At 41.7% G+C, this 26805-nt stretch overlaps 1 protein-coding gene across 2 annotated transcripts in view; it reads left to right on the top strand.

Moving 5' to 3' along the window:
- The window catches only part of CUNH10orf90 (chromosome unknown C10orf90 homolog), a 64007-nt gene extending 42047 nt beyond the window's left edge, over positions 1-21960 (top strand). Inside the window, exons 4-9 of one of the 2 annotated variants that reach the window (XM_051801109.1) lie at positions 7564-7815; positions 9744-9907; positions 10927-11125; positions 19200-19263; positions 20332-20431; positions 21042-21960. In XM_051801109.1, coding sequence (XP_051657069.1) covers positions 7564-7815; positions 9744-9907; positions 10927-11125; positions 19200-19263; positions 20332-20431; positions 21042-21080 — 818 coding nt within the window. In that variant the 3' untranslated portion in view covers positions 21081-21960. Of the gene's footprint in view, positions 1-7563; positions 7816-9719; positions 9908-10926; positions 11126-19199; positions 19264-20331; positions 20432-21041 lie in introns of both variants that reach the window. The other variant, XM_051801108.1, reaches the window with a different exon arrangement.
- Positions 21961-26805: the final 4845 nt, after the last annotated feature.

Here is a 26805-nt window from a genome sequence, read left to right as displayed (position 1 = left end):
AATGATTAAAAGAGTTGGCTATGTGGATTCAGTGACTGCATTATGCCACTAGAGTAAAGGGCCTCATTTTGCCCTAATTCACACTTGGTTTAAACCAGGAACAACCCTTCTGCAGTCTGTGAAATGAATACTTGGCTCAGCCTGGCTGCGGTAAATTATCAGAAAGAGCTGAACTAGGTGCCTTGGACATGATGAGAATAACAAGTGGTCGATACATTTCTTACCCAGCAAATCACCATTTAAATGTTCTGAATCATCCTGAACATTTTTTTTTAAAGTCACACTGCATCAGATTACTCCTTGAGTCATTACAATAGTGCCTGATAGCTTCTAGCATGACATCCTGGAAATGCAAACATGGATTTCTGACTCCGAGGTTTTTGGTTCGTGGCTGTTACTGGGAATGTCTCACAAGTACAGCAGCAAATTTCAAAGTATTTTTCAATAACTGTTTCCATGGTTCTTAACAATATGAACACACATCCTCTCACTCTAAGGACCAGTTGCCCGGGAGTGTTGCATCTGTTAAAGACACAGGTCTGGCACAGAATGGTCGAAAAAACAAGGCAAGAAAAACTAGGATGATTCAAAGCATGAGTCTAAAACCTAAGACTGATTGTCTTAAATGAGAAAATAATTACCAGGTGCTCGACCAACCTCCAAATTATGAAAGGTTTAATGAAAAGGAAATATTTTTCCTTTTATTCTGTCCCAGCTCATGGGAAGCAAAGGGGCAAAATGTTACCAAAACATGGAAACGCTGTAGTCGACCAGCTGGATATTGGGAGCTCACTGGTGCAAGCTGTCAAATCGAATCATGGAGGTGGATTATTAGCTGCCCACTGAAATGTTCTGCAGCAACAATACACTGTCATGATTTGAAGTGTAAGATGATCTCCTGCAGGTGCCATTGATAGAGTCATAGAATCATTAAGGTTGGAAAAGACCTCCAGGATTATCAAGTCCAGCCTTCAACCGAACACCGTCATGCTCACTGAACTATATAACTTAAATTTCAGTGAAGAAATGTTTCCTGATGTCCAACCTGATCATCCTTTAGTGCAACTCGAGGCCATTGAACTGCACCATTTTGCTGGTGCAGCCCTTGCAAGTCCTTCTTCGCACCGAACCTCTCCGTGCCAGTCGGAGTCGGTGCCACGTCCTGTCCTCAGCAGCATATCTGTACCCATGACCTCCCTGAAATAAGTGTCATTCTCTTATTTGACGCCAAGAAAGAAGGTCAGTTAGTTATTTGTGAAGCATTTAGAGAAAATAAATTAGCTATCACCACGGAGAGGCTTATTGTGAGGGGCTGTTGATTAGTTGGTTATGGGATTGTTTGCTCTGAAGCCAAGTGTGGGACTACACTAATTTTGCCAAAAGCCTTCTGTAAACAAACTGTTTCTTGACATCAAGAAGCTCTTCCTACTTTGGACTGATTATAAGGTTTGAAGCCTAACAGCTCTTAGGTACACTTGATAAGCTTTCTCTTATAAATGATTACAACTTCCTACAGTCAAATATTAGTTTTTGCCCAAAGAAAGCCTTTTTCCTTCTGAGAAATGTGTCCACAGCTGTCAACATGGTTTAAAGAAAACCCAAAAGAGAGAGCTAGGAAAAAGATAACCTTTTTTTGTTAGAGATAATTTTTTAATCTAGACTCTTAGCTTGAGGTTTTATTGATATAGCTGAGATAATTAAGCTTTATCCCCACCAGGCAGGGCTGTTTGAAAAAGAATTAGTGCAGGTACAATGACACTTTCATTGGGAGTAATGGGCTGTCTGATTCTCTTGCTTCAAACTTACAAAGTAACCTTGACTTTGGATCTTGACAATTCCGGGAACGGAGTTGAGGACACGACCCAGCCCTGTTTCTCAGGATCCAACCCCAGGTTTTTGTTGAAAGGTAAATCAAGACCTTATTTAGCATCACATTTTGAATAGGGAGCACGGGCAGAGCTACATTCCCAGCAATTCAGGTAGTTTCCATGGGTGCTAATGCTTAGCAGCAGCTGAAGCTGCCTCTTGTAAATGAGTCATTTGACAAACATCAGGAGGCAGTTTGGGACATGGGGCTCATTGCTGGTCAGCAGAAAGTTTAGTAAAAACATCTGAATTTTGTAGCACTCCTTGCCGACTGCAGCCTGTTGACTGATTAGAAGTGATGCCTTTTCCTCGGCAGCCATGTGAGACATAAATTATCCGTCCTATCTCGCATCCCTTGACAAACACTGAAATAACGAATAATGCTGTCATTGCTCTCAGTGTTTCCATCTTTCTGCGTTACCAGGCTGCCGAGATGATGGGGGCTGTTTACTCATGTCTAAGATTGTGTGGCTTAGCTGTGGCAATCCTTGATTCATGATAAGAATTGAGTCATCAGTCTTTGTCATCGGGAGTCTTGCTTTGGATTAGGGATCGTTGCTTGAGGCACATGTGGGCTCTGTGCAACCCACTCCTACACGTTCCTGGGTCTAAATCTTGAAGAAAGCAGAAGTTTCTCATATTTGAGGAATGTTAATTGCTGCTGCTCTCTGCTTGGGGTATTGGCAGCATCAGCTCCCACCATGGAGGTCCAGGAGAGCTCAGCAGCTCAGGACATGGGGCTTTTATTAAATTAAAATAAAAAAACCCAATGGGTGGTCTGGAACGGAAAGCCTACCTACAGTGGGGATGTCTGATCTCATTAATGGCACACAGTGGATCAGCACTGTGTGTCTCCTTCCCAACCACCTTGTGTTGGGCTGACTTGGTGGCCGGAGAGGATTCGTGGTGCTGCGGCTGCTAAAATGAACTTTGGCCAATTTCAAAGGAGCACTTTGTCACAAATCGTCAAAAATCCCCACTGAAACACTGTGAAGAGTCTTCTATGCAAGTATGAAAAGCTGCATTATCCTGCTGTAAAGTGAAAGGGGGGAAAAAAAAGGCAGTAACAATGGCAAAGGGGATGTTTGCCTGGATTGTGTGTGTCTCAAGGAAAGGCAAGTTTAACCTGCTGTAATGCAGGGTCACTTCCCGTTAGCAAAACCCCCTGAAGGGAGAGGAGGGAGAATGTAAAAAGATACTTTACAGTAAAACAATATACTTCTTTTTCTCAGAGATCAAGGATTCGTTTTTTGGGTTTTTTTTTTTAAAGGAGTTTTTGAAAACCTTCCCTTGGTTTCGCAGAATATTTTTAACTCCTCCAATATGGTATGGTTTTCACTAAGCCATTATTTAAAAATTGAGCTGTTGTCATCTTCTTTCTTGCACGGGACAAAAATGACCTTTCTCCAAATGTAATTATGACTTTGTTCCTTAAATTTTGTTCCTGAACTTTTACAACTAGGATCTGTACTCGCTGAATTTTATTAATGGAGTCATTCTGTTCTCTGTTTCTTTGAGTTTTGCTCTCCTGTATCTCCCAAAGCATTACACTTTCATGTCTTTGTTCATTAGTTTTAAAGTCTTTCTTCAGCTGGGATAATAGGAAAACCATATATTTCTAGTCATCCAGTTGCAATTCTAGCTGCTCTCAGAGGGGCATATACATTTCAAGTTTGGTTCGTGGGGATTTAGATATACAATTCCAGATAGTCTTAATGAGAGTAACAGTCCTAATTCCCCACACAGTATATTAAAAATGGGTCCAGAATGTACAGAGTGAAACACTGTGATCTTACCTTTAAGTACCTTTGCCTTGTTCTTTTTTTTTTTCTCAATATCATTTGCATCTGTGTTCGTTAGTGAAGGTAATTGAGAGCTGCCCTGAGGATGAGGGAGCTGATCTTTGGAGCCCTTGTCTGGTTTGCTGTGCTGTGTTTTCCTGTGGATTCACTGCACCTGGGTGTACCTTTTGAACAGAAAGGTTAATTCAAGAGGGAGGTGGAGGAAAGAATTTAGCAAATTGACTCTGTTATTATTCTGATTGCCTTCAGTGTTAGACAAGAACAAGACACACCTTTTTTATCACCTTAATTAACTAAAAAAAATTTAAAAATCCCCCCATACTGTGAATCTAATAAGGATTAAGATTTAGTTATGATATTAGAACAAGATCTAAGGAAGACAGTTTTCATGCAGGAGGAATGTGGTGGTTTTATACCTGAATTTCATGAGGAATTGTGCTGGTTTTAGTTCTTTCTTAGACATCCTTTTGTTGTCACAAAACACCAAGAAACATCCGTCACTTTTTTCTAATTTGAGACCCCATTCCTAGTTTTGTTGGTGCGTTTCTTTCTCTCCTAATCCATGTCTTTACAGGTATTCCCCAGACCTTGTGGGGTGAATGCCAATGGTGGCATTTCTTTTAGCAGGGAAGGGGTGCAGTGAGGAGGGAGGGTTGTCTCCATTTGCAATGCATTAAGGCATTTCTTGGAGCTTAATTCTCACTTCCAGAAGGTTCCTGTACTTACACCTGGAAGCCAATATCCACAAATAACTGGTCTGGTAGTTAGGAGTAAATGGAGTGTGAATACTCTTCTTTCTTTTGTTCAGATCAATACACTGAGAAGTTAGAGAGGAGAGATGTGAGAGTCTGCTCCTTCACTCACTCTGGTCTCTCCTGTTTTATCCTTCTTCCTTACAGCCCATTTTGACCACCCTGACGATTCCAGCTGGAGTTTTGGGTACTGCTGCCCAGCAGCAGCAAACAGTCCCTCCTGGGGACACAGCCATGCTTTGAGCTGTCTGACTGTCTCAGTGAAGAAGCTGTTTGGCTTCACAACACACACACATTTGTTGCACAGACCATTTCTTGATATGAAGGCAAATTATCTCCTACTTTGATGTAGCCATGGATGAGCAGAAACTTTTCTCATTTCCAGTTTCTTCTTCTCTCTGTTGTCTGATGGCCAGTAAACTCTTTCAATTTAAAAGGTGATTTAATGAGATAATTTGTTTTCCATTCATGTTCTTTCTGTGGCTTAGCTCCCCTCTTTTTTTCCCCCTCTATCCATCTAACATTTTGGCTGCCTTATTGAAAGGACTTCCTCCTCTGCAGTTAATGCTACCTGCTGCTTTCTTCATCTTCTCCTACCCCACTGCATGTTCCTACCTCCTCCCACAAACACTCTGTGATGCCCATAACCCATTAATCTGTCCCAATATTTTTTCCTCTCTATGTATCCTAAGATATTCATGGCAACACAGTGTGTGACTGCAGGTACAGGATCAGTCAGGGACTGAAGGAACAGGTCACTGTATATGCATGAACTCTGAGTGTATGCACAGAATTGAGTCTGTCCAGTCTGCTGAGAGCATTTGCATCAAAACTATTTCTCCCTGAGAAGAGAGTTCAGTTTTGACAAAAGATAAGGCAAATATTTGCAATGCATGAAAAGCAAGGAGAAAAATAAGTTATATCAGAGAGGAGAGGGAGAGCTTGGATGCTACCCCAGAATGTGAGAGCTCTGTATGCACCTCCTTGCTTTGAGCAGATTTCCTGTAAGGCTGTGGAATTGCTTAGGATGGAGTTCATCTCAATCAATGAAATAAAGGGCTGGGGTTTTTTGTCTGTGCTGATCTTCAGGGATCTCTCATTAGAGGATCCCCTGAGAAGCTGACTCTGTCTCCCTCTATGAACAGTTACAGAGAGGAACTTTAGATGTTATGATTGGAGTCGATGATCTTAGAGGTCTTTGCCAACCTAAACAATTCTGTGATTCTGTGTTCAAAACTTTCTGATCTGCATGGTAAGGGAAAACCAGTGAATGCTGTGTCTTAATGGCTCTGATTTCCTCAGAAACACAGGGTAGACAAAAAGAGCCGCTCAAACCACTAAAATGCATAGGAGACCATCATTTTGTGACAAGAATATTTCCATCTATTGTGAGTGGGTTAACAACTGGGAAAGTGAACTGAAAACTTGTCACACTGCAAGATCTGATTTTAGTGAATGACTGTGAAATAAGAAAGTGCCTAAGACAGAATCATAGAAACACAGAATCATTTAGGTTGGAAAAGCCCTCTGAGATCATCGAGTCCAACCATTCCTCCAGCACTGCCAAGCCCACCACTAATCCATGTCCCCAAGTGCCATGTCTACAAGGCTTTTAAATACCACCAGTGCCATCTCATCCTTTCTCATGGATTGGCTCAGAGGAGAAAAACACTTCTAATCTTCCCTCTGTCCTCAACCAAAACATGGGAAAGAAGTGTTTAGAGAGGGGCAGCTGCTGAGAGTGAGTCAGCAGAGAAAGGAATTATGTTAAATCTACTTTTAAAAAGTCTTTGTATTTGAAACACTAGTCATTTATTGAATGTTTTGTGTTCACATTATAGAGTAGGACAATCCCTGCCTGGTTTGTTTGGCACTGTGGTTAGGGCTGAAACCAGTTGGTTTTTTTCCCCTTGTACCTCCCAGACGTCTCAGTTGCATTTTTTTTCAGAGATTTTAAATAGCTATTGATCATTCCCCCCTACATAAATATCTAGGTCTGATCCAGCCTGTAACTAGAACTGCCAATAGGCCATTCATGTACAGGATTAAAAAGGAAGAGCAGAGTTGTGCTGTGTGCATGGCCATGGGGCTGCTGCTACAAGGGACCACTGCCCAGGGGCTTACGGGGACATTGAACAGTTTCCATCTGCTCCTCCTTTCTCTCCTTGCTGATCCTGATGCCCTTTCCATGCTGTCCCTAATTTCTTGGATATAATTTCCTGATTTTTCTTTTTTTTTTTGCTACTCTACTTTTTCTCCCTTCCAAACTCTGCCTAAAATGCACCTTTGTAAATGGCCACTTGGTTTAATCAATTTTAAATCATAGAATCCTAGAGTGGTTTGGGTTGGAAAGGACCTTAAAGATCATCTCATTCCCACTCCCTGCCATGGGCAGGGACACCTTCCACTAGCCCAGGTTGCTCCAAGCCCCTCCAACCTGGCCTTAAACACTTCCAGGGATGGGGCAGCCACAGCTTCTCTGGCCAACCTGTGCCAGGGCCTCCCCACCCTCACAGGGAAGAATTTTTCCTAATATCAAATCTAAACCTACTCTCTTTCAGTTTGAAGCCCTTGCCCCTTGTCCTGTCACTCCAGGCCCTGTAAATAGTCTCTCTCTGTCTTTCCTGCAGGCTCCTGTCAGGTCCTGGAAGGCCACAATTAGGTCACCCCACAGTCTTCTTATTTCCAGGCTGAACAAGCCCAGCTCTCTCAGCCTTTCCTCACAGCAGAGCTGCTCCAACCCTCTGATCATCTTGGTGCCTCCTCTGGGCTTACTCCAAGAGGTCCATGTCCTTCCTCTTAAACAAATAAGAGGCAAGACAAAGACACATAACACAGTTTTTTTGTCAGAGATATCTTGATTCTTCCATGCTGTCCGTCAGAGTGTGTATGCATTTTTCAGAAGGGCAGTGTATTTTTCTGAATAGTACCCTCTGAGATTGTTTATACCCTCTGTGATTATTTCTGTCAATAACTTTTTGTTACAGTACAGCTGCACAGCAATCCTGATAAAACTTGTATCAGTTACAACTTTTAAAATATATTCCTGAAAGTAGTTTTGCAGGAAATAAAAATCATGTGGACTGTGAAAAAAGTATTCTCATGATATAGGATTTGGGTGGGTTTTTTTCTGTTTTTTACAGGAACACAAATGCTGTTGGGAAGCAGAAGGAGGAGCTGCATTCTTCCAGATGCAGCATCCAGAGAGGCAATCACTGCTGCTGGTTCATCAAAAAGGAGAGATCCCTCCAAAGACACCTCCAAATCCAAAGAGATCCAAGCACAGGGCGTCCTCAAACCAAAACTGTCTGTCTCCAACTGTATGTGCAGCATAAAAACATCATCAAGGATCCTCTCGGAAGAAAACGTTCACAGGCAAAACCAGCTCCTAAAAAGTAAGGTACAAATCCTGCTGGGGTTGTCAGGAATATGGTTTCAATAATACGATGAGATCAGCCTCAAAGAAAAATGTGAAATAATGGAAAGTCAAGCCATTTTTGTCCAGCTTTAAGTGCAGAGTATGAGTCATCTGGTGAGAGATCAATCAGCTAATCTGACTGTATACATTGCTATGGTTAATAGAAAACAAGATTAAAATGAGAAGGATAGGCTTGCTTTGTAAGGAAGGTTCAAGAAAATCTTGAAAAAGCATTAAAATTGCAAAGTCAAGCAGCCCCAGTCCAACCAAGAAGCACCAGAAGTGAGGTTATTTTTACAACCTCGTTCTGATACCTTTCTTTCACTTGTGCAACTTTTCTTTTTGACACAACAGCCTGAACTGTGATTATCAACAAGGTTTCAGCATGTAAAACATAATTTCCTCTAGTTCAGCAGCGGCTGGGATGTCTTACTTCCAACATTTATTCTCACAGCTAAACTGGAGGTGACACAAGCAGCTGTATTCATGCATAAGATATTTTTGCAGAAGAAAACTGAGATTAATTTGGCTTTAATATCAATGTGTTTGTGAGAAATTTATTCCTTAAAATGCTGTAGTGGTCATACACCCTTTTTTTCTTAATAGTTTTTTGTAGACAGGTAGGCAAAACCTTTTCATTATTGACTATAAAGCTACTGAATGTAACACCCATTTAGCTGGGAGAAGCCTAAATTCTGCTCTCAGTGCCTGAAGTTAAATTTTCCTAACTGGAAGTGAGTTTTGGTTTACAAAAAGTGAAGGATCCACTGAGATCTGTCAAAGACCAAGTTAATCCACACCTCTGTAAACCTGGCTTATTGAGGAGTTTAATTTCGTGTTCACAGGTTTCAAGGTTTATTCCAAAATGTTACTAAGAACAGTATTAGGGAGGAAATACAGCTCAGGCTTTTATAAGGCAAATGTACCCAACACAGATCATTTTAATATGTTTTTTAAGTACAATATAATATGTACAATATGTCATAAAGAGGAAAATATTTGAAGTTTATTGTAACCAAAAATTGAAATAAAACAGTAACGGGCTTTATTCCCAGATACTTAGTGCTAGAAATCAATTTATTTGGCAAGGAAGAAGTACTCCAGTGTGACTTTTCAAAATAGTTCATATGGAGCTCTTCCGAAGTTCTTTTGTTATTTTGGAGTCATTCTGTCCTCCAAATGAGAGTCTTGTCAACTCTGATTTTTGAGCACAGAGCGTCTTTTGGTCCTAATTTGTGCAGGGAGTAGCAGCCAGTGAGCATTAAAATTTAATTATAATTGTAGCAAATAATCTCTTTTTCTCAACGTGAATTGACAGCTTTCATAATAATATGCTATAATGCATATTAAACTTTGTTGATTATTTTTTTCATGGAGTCTTTGCACTGACTAAGGAATATGTAGAAATGATAGAAAGCAAACAGTATTATCAGCAAAGCAAAAGACCCCAGTATTGTTTATGAAAGTCTCAATGTGGTCAAAGGGAAATGATATGTGATTAAAGTCCATAACAATATGTTATTTTGTGCAATAAATTGGAGTGAACTCAAACTGCAGGTCACAGCGTGATATCCTTTGCTTTCCATGGTGCAACTGTGTCTTGCTTTTGGGAAGGGAAGACCAGCAAACAGATCTAAGTGTCCAAGAGGTTTAATTACAATTATACTTCAGTGTGAGCTCTGGCTTAATGTGAAAGATCCTCTGGGTGTCACAGGGCAGGGAGTAGTACCTGTGATTAGATCTGATCTATTCTGCTTAATGAGGCCTATTAATAACACCTTGGCATTCTTATTTCAGAAATTGCCCTCTGAGTCTAATGAGGTGGAGAACCCAATAAAAAATTAGCCATGCACTCTTAACGAACATTTAAATCTCTCCAAGGTGATTCTGAATTCTGTGGTTCAGCTGACAGAATAAAGGAGCTCAAGGATGAGTGGGAGCGAGCCAGGAGGGTGACACTGTCCACATCTCACTGGCCAGATGTGACTTGGGAGAAAAACAATGTGCTCACCTGGCCAGAAACCAGCTCCCAGCCGGAGGAAATTCCAGCAGCCCCATGGACACTGCAGGTAAAGTATTGATTTGTTCCCTTTTTTCCCCCTTTTTCACTTCTTTTTACTTTTTTTTCCTTTTTTCCATTTTTTTTTTTTCCCATGGATGGTGTTTGCTTCCTGGGAACTGGCTGCAGGCAGAAGTTCCCGTTTCCTTGATTTTTCTCCTTTCCAGTGAAGTTTTGGTGGTCTGTATCCACTGCCAAGACTTGCTTGGTTGTCTGGTTGTCCAAGCTCCCCGTTTTGAGCCCCAGCTGCCATTCCTACAGAGGAACATGTTAAAATTTGGGGATTTTACAGCTTTCCAATGTCTCAAACATCCAGCACCACAAGCACCAGCTGTAGGTGTGGACACGGCCCCAGGTTGGTACCAACCACCAGCAACAGATGAACTTTCCTGCCTTTAACTCCAGCACATGTTGCAGACCAATCTCTGCCTTTTATGTCCCAAGACATTCCTAAATGTTGAAGCAGCCTTTGACTGGAAAGTGTTTTCTTTCTTAGTAGATCTGCATGACAATCTAAATAAACAGGGAAGTTTGTGAGCTGTCAGTGACAAGCTGCTTCAGCGATGGGGTGAGACAAGGAAATAGGCAAAACATCAAGAACTTGAATTGGATAACTTATAAAAATATGTAATTCAAAACATATAAATGTATAAACTTGATAGGACAAGGGAGAATGGCTTCACACTGCCAGAGGGCAGGGTTAGATGGGATATTGGGAAGGAATACTTGGCTGTGAGGGTGGTGAGGCCCTGGCACAGGTTGCCCAGAGAAGATGTGGCTGCCCCATCCCTGGAAGTGTCCAAGGCCAGGTTGGATGGGGCTTGAAGCAACCTGGGCTAGTGGAAGGTGTCCCTGCCCATGGCAGGGAGTCGGAAATAGATGGTCTGTAAAGTCCCTTCCAATCCAAACCATTCTATGAATAATTTTCATCACTTTAATTATCTCCTACTGAACCTATACTGATGCCTGTCACGCTTTTTTCTTCCTTTGGATTATGTTAAAATAAAGTGGGGTTTCTGTTTCCTTTAGGAAGCCCTAGAAATCCACAATCCTCAGTTCATCTCTCGCTCCCAAGAAAGGCTGAAGAGACTGGAACACATGGTCCAGCTGAGGAAAGCCCAGCAGGGTGAAGCCCCTCCGAGCAGCCCGGGAGCGCTCGTTCGCAAGCTCTCCTCAACATCCACTTCCAGCAGGAAAAAGCACTACACCATTCCTGACCCTCTCAGTGGTGAGTTTAACTGTGACCAGCAGTGGGGCTGAAAACTTGCCACATGTGTAGTATTTCCATATTAACTTGTGGAAAAAAACACGAGGCCTGCTGCTCCTGTTTCACTTCTCTGTGCTCCAACGTCTGTCCAGATACTCCCAGCAGAAGGAAGCAGGAGCACAGAGGTGGGATAGTGGGAATGAGGAGTGGTCTGTGGTCTGTAGCAGCAGGAGGAGACCTCCTTGGGGACTTCTTGTTGTTGTCATATGTGGTCATGTTCAGAGCTGATACTAATTGTGGAGGTGACAGTAATAAATGGCATTTCATCCCTCTCCCAGCTCACAGGTGACCAGTTTGGGGAGAGAGGTGACAGGCAGGGAGAAAAGGTGGGATTTGGGATTAGGAGGCCCAATTCAATTTTCTAAGGAGCTTCAGGTGTGGATTTGCCATTTGACTCAGGAAGCCCATGGCAGTGAGTGGGCTATGAAAGAACTCTGCTTGTGTATAAGGCTGCTAAATTGAGGCATCTAAACTCTGTGATTTCCTGATTCAAGGTGACTATGTTGTTTTATTACCCCAGAAATAAACAGTCTCAACACCCAGTGAGCAAAGCAGTTCTGAGCAGCTCCCTCCCTAAAGCACCTCTGTAAATATTATCTAAGCACAAGATGTAAAATTGCTTTTCTTTTCCTTTTCTTTTTTCCTTTTCTTTTTTGTTTTTTAATTGCCATCTGGGTGTTAATTAACTCAGTTGACTAAAGAAAAAGATTTATTTGATTGATTGGCATTCCTCTTTATAGCTTGATTTTAAACCTGTGCCTGTTTGAAGATACATTATTCCACTGAAAAGTAAATCAATTGAAAACGTTAAACAACCAGAAGAGACACCTGGAAGATTCAGGAAAGGGAATATTTGATGTCCTCAACTCAGGCTGTGCTACAAGCTCTTTCAGCAGCCATGGCACAGGCCAGGAGTTTGTCACCTATCTTAGAAGAAGTGGCAAAAGTCTCCCCCTTTTTTGTCATCTTTGAAAGTCCCCCAAACCACTCTGCAAACACTTTATGAAACAAACAAAAAAGCATGATTAAACCTATTCCTCCTTAAATTATAATGAAGGTTTAATCTTTATGCTTGTTTAATGATTAATAAAAGCATACAACTGAAATATATTAATTAATTATTCAACTAAATGACTATTTCCCTCTTTTAGTGGCTGGTCATTAAAGGTAAATTTGTCTAAGGAGAATCTTTAGTTTCTGTAACTGATCTGCCTTCATGAAGCCACAGGTAATTTTCTGTTTGTGAGATTCTAATATTTTTATAATGACAGAAGTGTCAGATGTCTGTTATTTAAGCATAACTGCAGTTAATGTTGGAAATCCAAGATCCCTGGACAGGGCCCAGCTCTGTAGGCTGCAGTACAGAGGGCTGTGTAGGAGTGTGCTGAGCATATTTAATTTGCTCTGAGTCCTGACAGTTGATATTTTAGGATTTGCCCTGGTGGATGCTGTTGTGCAGAAGGATTTGTGTCATCAGTGAGACCCAGAGTGGGGGATCTTTGTTTCCTGCGAGGGCTTCTCCCTCGTGCTCACCCGGGGCACTGGATGCCTCTGTCCTGATGTCTCTGCTGATGACATCTCTGTCCCTCTGAGGTCACAGCCTTCTCCTTCCCTTCTGCCAGCCCCCAATTCCCTGCCCAATTCTCCGTGTGATCACATGGGAAGGTGGTACAGGATAGGGAGATGTGAGTGCCCATTTTATTCAGGTGGAAATGAGGGTTAAACTGCAGCCTGAGGTGTTTCCCTCGGTGCTTGACAAGTTTGCTGCACTTATTTCTCTCTGAAATAAGCTTGTTACATGTGCTGCTCTCTGGTCTTGCAGCTTTTATTTCAGTAAAATAATCTATGCCCAGAGCAATGATCTGCAGAGATTTTTCTCTACCTGGGATTATTCTATCAGCCTAAAATGTCTTTATTGGTAATATGAAATTATTAGCGTGGTTTCCCTATGTTTTGACAGTGTTGTTACAACTTTAGTTTCTTGTAAGAGAAAGAAATAATTGGCATTCATCACCATTTCCATATAAATACCAACATCTGTGCACTTTCCATTTACCTTCTCATCCTCAGAAACCCAAGTTGTTTACCATTTTTTAATTGTGATTCACGAGCGGGGTTTTACGAAGTGCTGGAAGTAATCTCAGAAAAATGAAAATGTTTATCCTGCAGAAGATTTTTATCGTCACAAGAGCTCTTTGAAGGCAAAGAACCTGCAGCTCTTGCTCTAGCCTTTGTGCTGGGTAATGGGTACTGCTAAATTTGAGAGTGCTAATTAGTCCAAGATAGACTACTCTGCTGTTTACTATGTCAGGCAAATTAGAGATCCCACTGTGACGAACTGAATAGAAACAATGTTCAAATAACTGGATTTAAATCTCCAAAATCGTAATGTAATTACTTCAGTGACAGGACTACCAGCTGTTTATAGGCCTTTAAATCTGCATAATGAACAGCCCTGTGATCTTGGTGTACACAAGCACTTTGAGAGGTTTAACAAAATTTCTCAGGCACATATGATTTTTTCATACCTTCCATTTTGCTGCCCTCTGAGAGGCTGGTGGTTCATTGGAAGTGGCAATAGAAGTTGAATGTTACAGTTCAACCCCACCACTGCTCCGATCTGTTCTTCTGGATTTGTATGCAAATCCTCCATCTTTAGCAACATTTTGGAAACAAGTTTTTATCTCCTCAGTTGTGGTTCCAAACTGTTCCAAAAAGCTTCACTGTAGCCCTAGAAGCCTGGAGGGTGAGGATTGCTGTTGGTTTGGGTTTTCAAGGTTCCTCGAGCAGCTCCATGCCAGGGAGGTTTTTGTTTAGACTGCTGAGAGAGGAGGAGGTGGCAATCAGAGAATACTCCTGCACCACTAAAGGGGCACCCTTGTGGTTTTCACATGCCATTGGTGGCTGATGAGATGTTTGCAGCCACCAGCAGCCCACGTGTGACTTTAGTTGTGCCGCTTCTCAGGTCCCTTTTCACCATCAAAACTCGGAGCCAGCAGTTGTGCCACTGATCCTTTGGGCACTGGCATCTTGCTGAAGGCTGACAGCTCTGAATAAAGACTAAGCTGCAGCCAGGTAATTGAATTAGGGGGTGGAATGACCTATTTTTGGGATATTATTGCTCATCACACGGATTAGGTCAGTGCCTGTGAGTCAGCTGGACACGGCAGCACACTGCAGGTCACTGGCAGTGGGTGACAGTGGGTGACACAATCCCTGGGGACAAGGGGAGGAGATGAGAGTGAACGGGGTGACCAGTGTGTCCCCTCCATGACCTCACCCTCGGGAAGGAGGAAATAGGCAGCCCCTGAGCAAGGAAGTGGGCAATAAATTGGAAAATCTTCAAATGTGGAGAGTTTTCTGTGTGGGTGATAGGAAATGACGTGTCTCACAGCGGGTGACTCACGGGGCTCAGTCAGTTTGCTGGGGATCATTTCAGGGGGGCCTTGGAGCAGCCAAACAGAAAACTGAATTTTTATCCTTGACTTTTTAACCCAGGAGTAAAAGGTCTGATTTCAGCCATGATTAGAAATTGAAGCTGAAGAAGTCAGGTTTAAGAAGCTGGTGCAAATTTTACCAAAGATTTATTTGATGTTTGATGAATTTACCAAGCTCTGTCATACCTTCTTCATTAACTGCTATTTTTCAAATAAAAGAAATTATGCTTTTCAAGACCATATTCTCTAATGAAATGAAAAAGATTTAGGAAGGCCAGGTGATACGCTAATTGATTTTTTTTTTCTGGATAAATTCCATTAATATTTAAGTAGCATTTGGACAGAGTGGACTGAAATCTCCTGCATCATCCCCAGAACTCATTTAGTATGAAAACGTTTTCGTAAACCTATCAACTTTACAGCTTTTTCAGAGGTATTAGTGATTGTTAAGACTGAAATATTAAGGAGGGTCAGAAGTCTCAGTAGCCACAGTGTAGGACCTGAACAGCTGGAAAGCCCGAGAACCACCTTCCTGTGGGTCCTCCTGGGGGAAGGACCTCCTGGGAGCTTCAGCATTTCTCTGAGATGAGCAGAAGCTCAGACAGTCTCACCCTCAAACCTTTAACTAATGGCTTATGGCATGTTTTATAAATAATACCAAAATGTCATCTGTTGACTGGAGCTGAAGGAATTCATTGCATGAAGTCATTGACACGGGATGTGCAAAGTTTGGGCAGCACCCCTGGGTGTAGACACTGCTTTATATTCTCTGGATGAATTCCCAGTCGAGTGCTATGGGTACACAAATCTCAACATCACCTCAACATTTATCTTAGATTCAAGGCTAATTTATTTTTTAGGGGGCTGTTGATTTTAAAAAAGCAGTGTTTAAAAAAATGTTTTGTATCTTAGGACTTCTCTGGGCAAATGGGCTTTCGGGAAATTATTTTTTTCAGTTCAGCAAAAAAAGCAGTTAAATTAGAGAACCACCACTGCTCTTCAGGGACTGGCAACACATTCTCAAACACAAGTTTTAAGTCCTAACAAAGTTTGAGAATTTGCATTCGTGCTAGAAGAAAATGTATGTATATTCTGTATATTTTGATAAATTTTGCCACCGATTTTCTCTTTTAAGTGTTTTGATGATTTAGTGGTAAATAGGAAGTCAGGGGCTGGTTCCAACACAATCATTTCATCTGTTCTCTGTCTAAACATTTACTACCTTCCCAAGCAGGGAAGTTACTCATCCTGTTGGAGGTGCAGTTCAGCATTAATTAAAATGTATTAAAAGGATGACCCATTTACATTCATTTACAACTTGCTGAAGTGGCTTCTTTCTCCCACTGTGGAAGTGTCAGACCTGGTAGTTTCACATGGTTTGAATAAAACACCAACAAAGTGTTTCATGCCTCTCTACCTATACCTTTATTTAACTGTGATGCATCTCTGGAAATGCTGGATATCTGCTTTGAAATCCCTTGTTTTCTATCATTCACAATAGTTGTGTCCAAAAGCGATACAAGGCTATGAAATTTGATAAGGAGCTTTGATAAGGAACTTCTAAAATGCAATTCAGAAGACTATCAGCTTGGGGAATTGTCCACCTTATGCCCCATTTTATCTTTGCTTGGTGGGAAAGAACCTTAATTCAGGTCTGAATGATGTGCTTGGCAGGTTATTATAGCTCTGAAGGTGTGCTGCTCTTCCACTTCAAAATACACTTTCTTCTTAGTATTGAGTATTAGCAATATTTAAAGGCACATATAATCTTTATTTTCTCATTTATAACAATTTTTAATTTAGTTTTCACTTAAATTTTGAATTCTAATCCTAAAATCTTTCAAGGGTTAGCCTTATTTCTGCCTGATGTTTGCATGTGTGTTTTTTACTCACACATAACAACCTGAGAGGAGCCAAAAGACACCATGAACGTTTAGCCATGACAGTAGCCTTTTGACTCCACACTGCTTGACAAAGGATATTTTTATAACCAAGGTGGATTGATTATTTTCTTGGAGGATTTTCCCCAGACTCCCTTTTTAATCCATCCCTTCAAAGCCCTGCACAGCCACACACCTTGTTGCAGGCACAGCTGTGGGCAGTGGTGGGTCTGATGCCCTTCAAGATCGTTTCTGTGCCATCAGGAGAGAATTATTCTGGAGGAAGAGCACCTGCCCAGCTCCTGGCCTCTGTGGTGCTTTCCAGATTCCAACACAGAGCCCAGGATGTCTTAGGGGCTTGTAGGAAAAATACAGATTAGCTTTTGGTGCTGTACAAGAAAAAGTCGTGGGGCTGCAGATCCCCACGTGGGTTTTGCTTGTTCTGGTGCCTGTGCACAGGGGTCTGGAAGTGTTAGTGTGTCTTTATACCCCATCTCTGGAAGTGTCCAAGGCCTGGTTGGATGAGGCTTGGAGCAACCTGGGATAATGGAAGGTGTCTCTGCCCATGGCAGGGGATTGGAATGAGATGATCTTTAAGGTCCCTTCCAACTGTGCTTAACAGCTTTTATTTAGGAAAAAGAGGAAGGGAGATCCCTAAAACAATTAGTTTTATTGCAGAAAACCTATATCTGAGAATTCCTGGAGTAAAAATTCATCGATTTGAGCAGCTGTCACTCACAGTGCACAGGAGAGGATATAAACCCAGGCCCTGCTTGTCAGTCACACTCTCTGACTGTATCACACCCCTGGAGAGGTCTGCCTTGACTTACTGTGGGAGGACTTCATGCAGGCAGTGCTGGTTTGTGCTGGGGTGTCATTTCTAGTGCCCTCAGCTGCTCTTCTGTGCCCAAGGACAGGGGAATATGCTAGGAACTGGCTATGACATCAGGGATCTCCTACTGAGGACCATATTACCATAATGCCTGAATTTGCTGTGCAGCATGAAATGCCTCCTGGTTTTGTTTTGCACTGCAAAGAACCCACAGTGATGGTTTTACGTGATTTCAAACTTACCCTGTGCCATTCTCTGGATTGGAGGGCATGCCTTGTGGGAAGGGATGCCTCCTGCAGCCCTGAGCTGTCAGGATTAGGTGTGAACCTTGAGCAGCAAGGGAGGCTGAGCCTCCTCTGGAATATGCTGGGATCCACACTGCTCCCAGAAAATCAGTGACCCTGGCCCCCAGTCCTGCATCAGGATCTTCTGAGTCACAGGCAAAATCTGCTCCCTTTGGTTTCAGGGTTATTTGGACAGCAATAGCATCCAAGTGTTTATTTGAGTTAATCAACGTATAAATGAACATTAAAACACTAATAAATAAAAGACAAATTATGTTTTCCTAGCAAATTGGGCATGTTGCTTGTGTGTACTGAGGATTTAATAAGAATGATTAAGTGTAGGCAACTGCTGAGTGGAGAAAAGTTTGTCCTGAGGCAGAGGAGGCTTCACAGCCTCTCTCCTTTCTCAAATTGTGCTTGGAAAACTGCACCAGTTCAGAACTGAAACTGTTGCAAAGCTCCCATTTTGATTAGAGGGATAGAACATCCCTCCTATGAGAAAAGGCTGAGAGTCTTGGGATTGTTCAGCCTGGAGAGGAAAAGGCTCCAGGGAGAATTTAGAGCCCCTTCCAGAGACTAAAGAGGCTCCAGGAGAGCTGGAGAGGGACTTTGGACAAGGGCCTGGAGGGACAGGAGAAGGGACAGTGGCTTCCCACTGCCAGAGGGCAGGGTTAGATGGGATACTGGGAAGAAATTCTTGGCTGTGAGGGTGGTGAGGCCCTGGCACAGGTTGCCCAGAAAAGCTGTGGCTGCCCCATCCCTGGAAGTGTCCAAGGCCAGGTTGGATGGGGCTTGGAGCAACCTGGGCTAGTGGAAGGTGTCCCTGCCCATGGCAGGGTGCTGGAACAACAGGTCCCTTCCAAACCAAACCAAACCATTCTATGATTCCATGATCCTATGAAGTTTGCATAGAGATACAGCTTACTCCCACCTTGTATGAGCACCATCCTTTCCCATTCAGAAACATCAGAGAAGGTGTTAAAATCACCTATTCTTGAGAATCACTGACTGCTTAGATCAGTAATTATTTTCCTCTATCCAGGGAAATGCTGATTGGAATTATCACAGATCTCTTCATATTTGATCAGAGAAGAGTAATGTAATTTTCCTCCTTCTAACACTGGGCATAATTATCCAAAGCCCTTTCAGACAGGTGTAAATTGAATCAGAAATGATGGTACCAGGCCAGGTTCCCAACACTCATCAGCTGAGGACATGGCAATGTGGCACAAGGATGTGGGGAAGGTGGATCACTTGAGAGAGCAGAAATCATCACTGGTTCTTAATCTGAATAAAGGGCATACACAGCTACATGTGACAATGACAAAACCCATATACCACCAAAATGAATGAACTCTACAATGAAGGTGGTTGCTGTGGGTCTTATCCAACCTCTTCATTCTGTAGGGCAGCTTCAGGATCAAACACAGCTCCAGATGAAGCTGTTAAATATCTTTCCATTGACCTGAGGAGATTTGGATCTGGCCTTAAGCTTTCAAAACTTCAACCAGCAGTAGCACATCACAGCTACATGGAACAGGACCTTTAAGATTTAAATAAATGCAGATTTCTCCAGTATTAACTTTATTTTCCCTCTGCTAGATAACCTCTTCAAACCAAAAGAAAGGTACATTCCTGAGAAGGAGATGCATATGAGATCTAAAAGGTAAAAATCTCTCCAGTTTAGAGTTCACTCGTGGTTTTCTTCCACTGTATCACTTTGATAGATTTGGTGCAGCCCTGCCCTTTTAGCACCACTTTTCTACCAGTTTCAGCCAGCGTGGCATGAAAACTAAGTCCCCAACAGGTAACTCCTGTAGAAAATTCAAAAATGGAAGCAGTGCAGTCACTTTGGTGTTTTGTTTTTTTTTTTTTGCGTGATGTCTGATCTTTAACTGCATTGCACTTTGTGCCCTCATGAGCAGCAAGGGAAGCTGTGAAGGGCCACCAGGTGGAATTTATCCTGATTTTAAGAGTGCTCAATATGTGTCCCTTTCCTCTCCTCCAACATATAATCTCCAGCCCAAACGGGCTCCTTCGAGAACTCGGTACTGCAAAATATCATGAGGAAAAATCAGAATTGAACAGGCTTTTTGTGCATGCAAAAACAGGACTGCTGGGAAGGAAGGTCCAGCTTTCTTTCCAAACTCCTGTGAATTTTATCGTTGATTTTAATGGAAAAAGATCAGACCAAAAGTCACCTTTTTTAAAGGCAACTCTTGTTATTTTGAAAATGGAAAGATTGTGTTCTCCTGGTAAAAAGAGTTCCTAATGACAGTGAAAAAATGTTAACAGTCTACAGTCTTATAATGATGGTTTTCTTGTATTTTAGAAAAATACTTGGAAATGATTGCTTGGTATTAATTTTGTGACATAAATTAAAAAGGAATAATGTACAGGCCAAATTCTGGTTTGAATTATGTTGCTATAAATTGAAACCAACTCCACTGAGCTCATTAGAAGCTACTGCAGAGTTACACTGATGCATTGAGATAACCTGATCACATCTCTTTCTTTACTTTTTTTCATTCCAATATTAGAATTTCCAACAAGATTTTCAACAAATCAGATTTAATATAAAACCATTATTGTTAATAATTTATAATTCCCCTGCCATAAATCTACTTCAGGTACTTAGAGATGCCATTAATGACAAATATTGCATTGAAAGCAAACATTTCCTATAGGAGTCCAACAGATGACATGTGAACTTCACTTTCTGAATTCATTCCAGGATTTATGACAATTTACCTGAAGTTAAAAAGAAACAAGAAGAGAAGCAGAAAAGGATCATCATGCAGAGTAACAGGCTGCGGGTGGAGATGTTTAAAAAGGTGAGGATTTACTGTGAAAGCCACGTAGAGTTTTGTAACCCTGCAAATGGGTCTGTAGAGGCACTGGGGAGACTGTGCTCACCATGTGTAAACCCTGAGAGCTGGGGATGGCTTTTAAATCTTGTCCTCAGGTTCAGGCACTTCTTTAAACTTGAATTAACAGCTGAACCTTCACAGAAGGATGGAATGGTTTGGGTTGGAAGGAACCTTAAAGACCATCTCGTTGGCCATGAGCAGAGACACCTTCCACTAGACCAAGCTTCTCCGAGCCCCATGTTGGACTAAGCACCTCAGATTTTTATTTTTTAAAAATCAGCAATTAATTATGATAGAAAGCTGCAGGTGCAGACTGGAGGCATTCCCAAAATGCTCCATGTTGCAGATAAGTACTAGTTTCTCCTTGATTAAATACTCTGTTCCTCCATCTAACAACACCCTTCCTGACCAAGATGGAAAAGCCTGCAGTATTTGGTTATTTTTTGAACAACCTAATGAGTATATTTGAAGTCTGAGAATGCCAGCACCATCTCACCTCCTTTATCACCAAAGTTTTCTACCACCTCATGTATTTTAACAGTATCTTAAAACTGTTTTTCATCTTTTTTTTTAGCAATTACTGGACCAGCTCCTTCACAGAAACACAGAGTGACAAGGAGTCTCTTGCCCATCATCCTAATTGGATCTTGAATGCCTTTGACTGCTCGATAAGCCATAAATTAACTGTTATCTCAATTACCTGGAGGTATTTTTCTTATCTTTGGCTCTTTAAATAAAGAAAGATCATTTGTATTTCAATTGAAATTTTAAGGCAACTTTCAAGTAATCAAAGACAGTCTGAAAAAGAACACAGCTGTTTCAGAGCATCACCTTTTGGTCAGCTTACCCAGAGGAAATAATTTTAAGAATTTTTAATGCAAATATTGAATTACAGCGGTATTATTTATGTTAATCTTTTGAAAAGTATTCTTCTCTGTAGCAATAGAAGAGAGTTTGTAAGACGTGGAAGACTGATTTCTCTGAAGTATTCTATTAATTGATGTCCTGTGAGTGAAATCCTTGAAGTAAAGAAAAATGAATATTGTTATTTGTTATGTTTAGAAAGTAGTTGAAATAGCATTACCACATAATCATAGCAGCGGCAGTTTCACATTAATACTTAACATACCAAAAGGGAACAATATTTCAGCTTTCTGAGGGACTCTACTTCTGTTCATATATTGAACTGACCTACCAACATTACCAATTAAAAAGCAATATTTAAAGATTTGTTTATAACACATTTTTTTCATGTTTTGCATTGTAATATATATTTTACTCCACTTCTGTGAGCATTCAGTATTTATAGAAATGGCATATTAAGAAGTGGTGCCAAGAAGTATGTTTGCATCAAAACTGCACAAAACTCAAACCATCTGTAATGTTTCCTCCAAAAATATTTAAATCTTTATTTGTACATTCTAGAAGTAAAAACAAGCAGCTTACAAACCAATGGAGTTTATTTATGGAATAAAGTATGAGTGTAATATTGATCCAACTGCTCTGTTTTTATTTGGTGCTGTTAAATATAACACAATTATTGAAACTGCTAGAGAAGTCATGTTTTTGTACCCACAAACCCCATGGTATAAAATATAGTAGAAATCATTTCAAGTGCTAATCTTTGTTGCCCCAACCCCTGATTGAGTGTGCTTGAAGGAGGCTGGAATTTGACCTTTGATATCTCTGCTTTATTTTTCTAATCTAGGCTGAGATGGAAGGTCAGTTTTTTTGGAAGAGGGATGTTTGTGAGCTGGGCTTTGGCCACTGCGACATCCTCCAGCTGTGTGACCTGTGCTGGACACAAGGGACCTGCTTATATTTTGTGCTCTCTTTGTTGGATTATTTAGCCTTTTTGTGTTCCAGTTAACATAGGAATAATGTTAATTTTTGTTCACAGAGAAGACAGAGACCTATTGAACAAATATGTTGCATTCCAGATAGGTATCTTCAAAAATTCATCAAGTAGTTCAACACAATGTAGAGGACATGGAAGGTAAGGTAATGCTGGCTGTGAGGAAGAGGCTGCCAGGGTTCTTCCCCAAAAAAGGTCTTTTTAACCAAGCAAGCAAAGCTTTACTGGAAACCAAAGTCAAATCTGCACCACAGATAACTCAAAGCAGAACTTGTAAAAGGAGCTCCAAGAAGGAGCATCCTCCAAGCTTTGCAGCTCAGCTCCGTGGTAGATCTGCTCTCCTGAGGGCTCATTGGTCCCTCTTGCTGCTCTTCAGGAAAAACACATTGCCTCCCTCAAACAGGAGGGTCTTTCTCTCCCTGGTGCACTCCTGGGTCTCCAGCACAGAGTGATAAATTACAGCCATGCACACACCCGCATGGTCTACTAGGCTGAATCTGGAGGATTATATTTCAAGCTTTCATCCAGTTCTAGATCACTACAACAGTTAGAGACATTTCCTATAGAATCAATGCCCAAACCTCCTTTGATTTCAGTAGGAATTGAGCATTTCTCCCCCTTGGTTGCTTAGTCTCTGGTTTCTTGACTTGAGAGAAATTTAGCTTTGATTCAAGAAGTCAGAACCCTTCAGGAGCATTGTTTCCTGTACATATATCATATCCAGAGAATTATCATATACATTTAAACCTGCTCTACTTTATACCATTAATCCTGCTTGTAATCTCACCCTTTAGCCACAGCAAGATGTTTTGGCATGGAGAAAAAGCATTTGGAATTCAGTATCCCTGAAGGACACAGCAAGATACTTCCTCTGTCAGGGATGTCCCCTGGTGTGGGACTGACACCCAGAGCCACCAGAAGAGAGCCTCAAAGCTTTTCCCACTTCTTCAATGGCAGAGTGGAAGAGACAGGGTCTTCCTTGTTGGGAATAAGAGTATTTTACATGGAAATCAGGCATTTGTCCTGCAGGGATGCCCAGGAATTCAAGGGAGATGGCTTAATCCAGCTGCCATAGTGTATCCCTACTCTGTGCCCATACAACTGTATATGTAAATATACATGTATATTTTATATGCTTCTCACTCTCTGGCTGGGACTATCAGAGGAGCTGATCCTCCTTAAAAATCATGGCACCCACATGATTTTCGTGAGGAAATGAATGATGTGAGTATTTTATGGGATGGAGAGCACAGGCTTCAGGTGGGTTTTTGCTCCTTGGAACCCCCATCGATATTCTGACCCTCCTGATGTCCTCAACACCTCAACTGACCTGGTTTCCTCTCCCTTTTGCTGTTGTTGGGTCTGGGATACCACACCAACCTGCTGCATCCTCACCTCCCCTGGCTCATGAACAACTCCACTTGCTCACAGCCTTAAGCCAGTGCACTACTCAAAAAATCTTTTGTGTTTGTATAATGGATATTTCCAAATATTTTTATTCTCTCTAAATAGAACTTTCAAAATCTTCAGGACAAATACATGGCAATTTGAGGTGGAGATTCTCTTATATAAATAAGCTTGGGAGTATAAGTATTGAGGAAAATGCATGATGCAAATCACTGTCTGAGAATGTTTTACATGATGTGAAACCTTTGATTCAGAAAATGGAAAACTATCTCTGTTGTAAACCTAATTTCTCTCTTTCCGGGCCTGAGAAAAGAAGGTACCCACCAAACAATTCTGACATTCATTTCAGCTCCACAATCCAGTCATTGTGGTAGAAAATAGATGGTACAGGAAAATGTTACTTCACAAAAACAGGAGCCTCACAGGCATAGCCCTGTACAAGCAGCAGCAGCTTAATGGAGCTTAGAGTTAAGGAAAAAGTGCTGTGATTTCACTTTGGACTTGCAGGTACTTCAAAATAAAAAGCATTTGCCGTCAGATGAAAGAGTTGGAGATCACCAACACTGGTCAAACTCTGGAATTTTCCTTCTTATTGGAAAAAGTTGCTGATTGAGTTCAAAGTCTCCGGATGTCATGAGCTGTGTCTTCAAGAGGGACAAATTTCCTGCTGGGACAACTCTACAAGGATTGACATATCTGGTAATAGCCACTGGTCATATTTGTTGGGTCATCTCACACTGCTGCTCTGTGTGTGCCCGTAGAGGAGGTTTTAATAATCAGTGTTGGTTGGGGTTGAGATGTTGAGATGGTTTGGGGTTGTTAAGGCACAGAGCCTGTGTAGCTTTGTCAACACATGGACTTGGTATTGTCCTTCCGGAACACAAAGCCTCTCCATAGGGTTGGAATTTTTTCTTTATGGGAAATGAAGCCCACATGGGGAACACACAGCGGTTTAGGTGTGCAAGACATGGTGTTTGTTTGCTTGCTGGCATCATTAATTTCATCTGACAGAAATGGCTCATTAAGGGCTGAAAGTCATTGTAAGGTAAAGCACCGAGGGTTACAGTGTTCTGGGGATTTATTTAAACCCAAATATTTTCCTGTGTATGTGTATGCAAGCCATTAATTACTTCTTCGAGTTTACTCAGCTGGTCAGATGGATGAGGAGAATGTCTGGGTAAGACTTTTTAGGGGTTTTGTTGTTGAATATCTGGAATTGGTCACGTTAGTGTAATGTTTTCTGTGAGAGAGCTGATTTACAAGGAAAACAGCACACAAAAGCAGGGATAAAGTTTCTGGCAGCTCTCTCCAGAGGAAACCATTCCCTGATACAGCCATCACAGTAAGAGCTCCACGGCTAAAAATACCCCAGCTTGCCTCATCTGAAGGGCTGTTTGCCCCCTTGACTTGAGGAACAGACATGCCTGTGTGCTTTGATGGGTGGGTAATTATCTTTTCAGGAGCACTGACTGGCCACTTGTTCACTGCCAGAGTAAATCAGGATGCAAGGTTGTCCCACAGGGTCGTATTTCCAGCTCTGTGACTCCAGCCAGTGTAGTTTGTCACTCAGTGGTTCCTTGCTGGGCTGGGGTTGGGCTGGATGCCTGTGAGATGCCCTCACTGTGCTCCCCCACTGCCCTGGCCACAGGTCAACACGAGGCAAGGGGGGCTGGAGAAGTCCCAACCCCAGCTGAGACCATTCCCCATCTGCAGCCTTCTGAATAAAGGGGGTTTATTTTAACAGTGGCACAAACTGCAGTGCAACAAAAACAGATCCTGGTTAACAAAGCTAATGAAAATCTTTCAAATATACTGTAGGTAGAGAAACTCGATGTGTGTCTGAAAATATTAACTAAGTTTACATTTAAATATGTGTCTACTGGCATCAAAATCACAAAAATTCTTGCCCAAAATCCTTACTTAGGAGCCTGTGCTGCTCCTGGAGTGGTGCCAGTCTGCCCATCAATAATGATGTACTGGTGTGTTGGGCTCTGGAAGAGAAACTTGTCTCCCAGCTGAGCTACCTGGAGGTATCTTGGGAGATCATTGTTTGTCTCTTGCAAAGTCTGTTTAGCTGTGACAAAACTGTTGGAGGAAGCATGTCATGCATATTAGGAAAAAATTCCTCCCTGTGAGGGTGGTGAGGCCCTGGCACAGGTTGCCCAGAGAAGCTGTGGCTGCCCCTGGATCCCTGGAAGTGTCCAAGGCCAGGTTGGACAGGGCTTGGAGCAACCTGGGCTAGTGGAAGGTGTCCCTGCCCATGGCAGGGGGGGTGGAATGAGATGAACTTTAAGGTCTCTTGCAACACAAACCATCCTGTGATTCTATGTGAGAACACATTTTTATGTTGAGAACATAAACATCCTCTTTTTTAGGTCAGGAATCTTACTTTTCCTAGTTCTCTCTGGCTCCGTACCAAAGCTGTAGGAGGGAGAATTATTTAATGTCCATTTAAGATGACCCACAGAATAAGATAATGAGGTGTATCATCTCCCTACCAGCTGCAGAGTGACTAAAAAGGAAGAAAAAGGGAGATGAAACTGCACAAATTTTCTCATGGTACACACAGTTATACAAAATGATATAAAATAGCAAAAGTGCATTGAACTTCTTGAGGATTGTGTTGCATAGATAGGAAAATGTAAAAGAGCTCCTAATTGCAGAAATTTGGTTGTTTTTTTAAAAAAAATTGGTCACAGTGCTGTATTTTTAGACTTTGTGTTTTAAAATATTTTTGTCTCCTACAGTATCTTACAATGACTAGACTTTAGTTAACATATAATTATAGGAAGATGCTCATGCAAACACCTATTACATGGAGACTGCTCTGAGGTTCTAGAATTACTGCAAGTCTGCAACTGGCTTGAGAAATTGGCAGTAGAAAATGGCAAAAAACCTCTTTGAAGACCTTCCTCTTCTTCCTTGGGCCATCTGCTAATTCACTCTGTAATGTGCAGCTCTTGAAGCTGTGCTTGAAGAATGGGGAGACTTCCATTTCTATTTCCTGTTTCTGTGGGTTTTTTAGAACTTTTTGGTCCCTGAAGTGAGCACTTTTTATCCCCCTATATCCTCTTAT

The sequence above is a fragment of the Manacus candei genome, unplaced genomic scaffold (genome assembly GCF_025592945.1).
Source record: "Manacus candei isolate 608988 ecotype Guabito, Panama unplaced genomic scaffold, ASM2559294v1 h1tg000050l, whole genome shotgun sequence".
Taxonomy (NCBI): domain Eukaryota; kingdom Metazoa; phylum Chordata; class Aves; order Passeriformes; family Pipridae; genus Manacus; species Manacus candei.
This window is presented reverse-complemented; position numbering and strand designations above follow the sequence as displayed.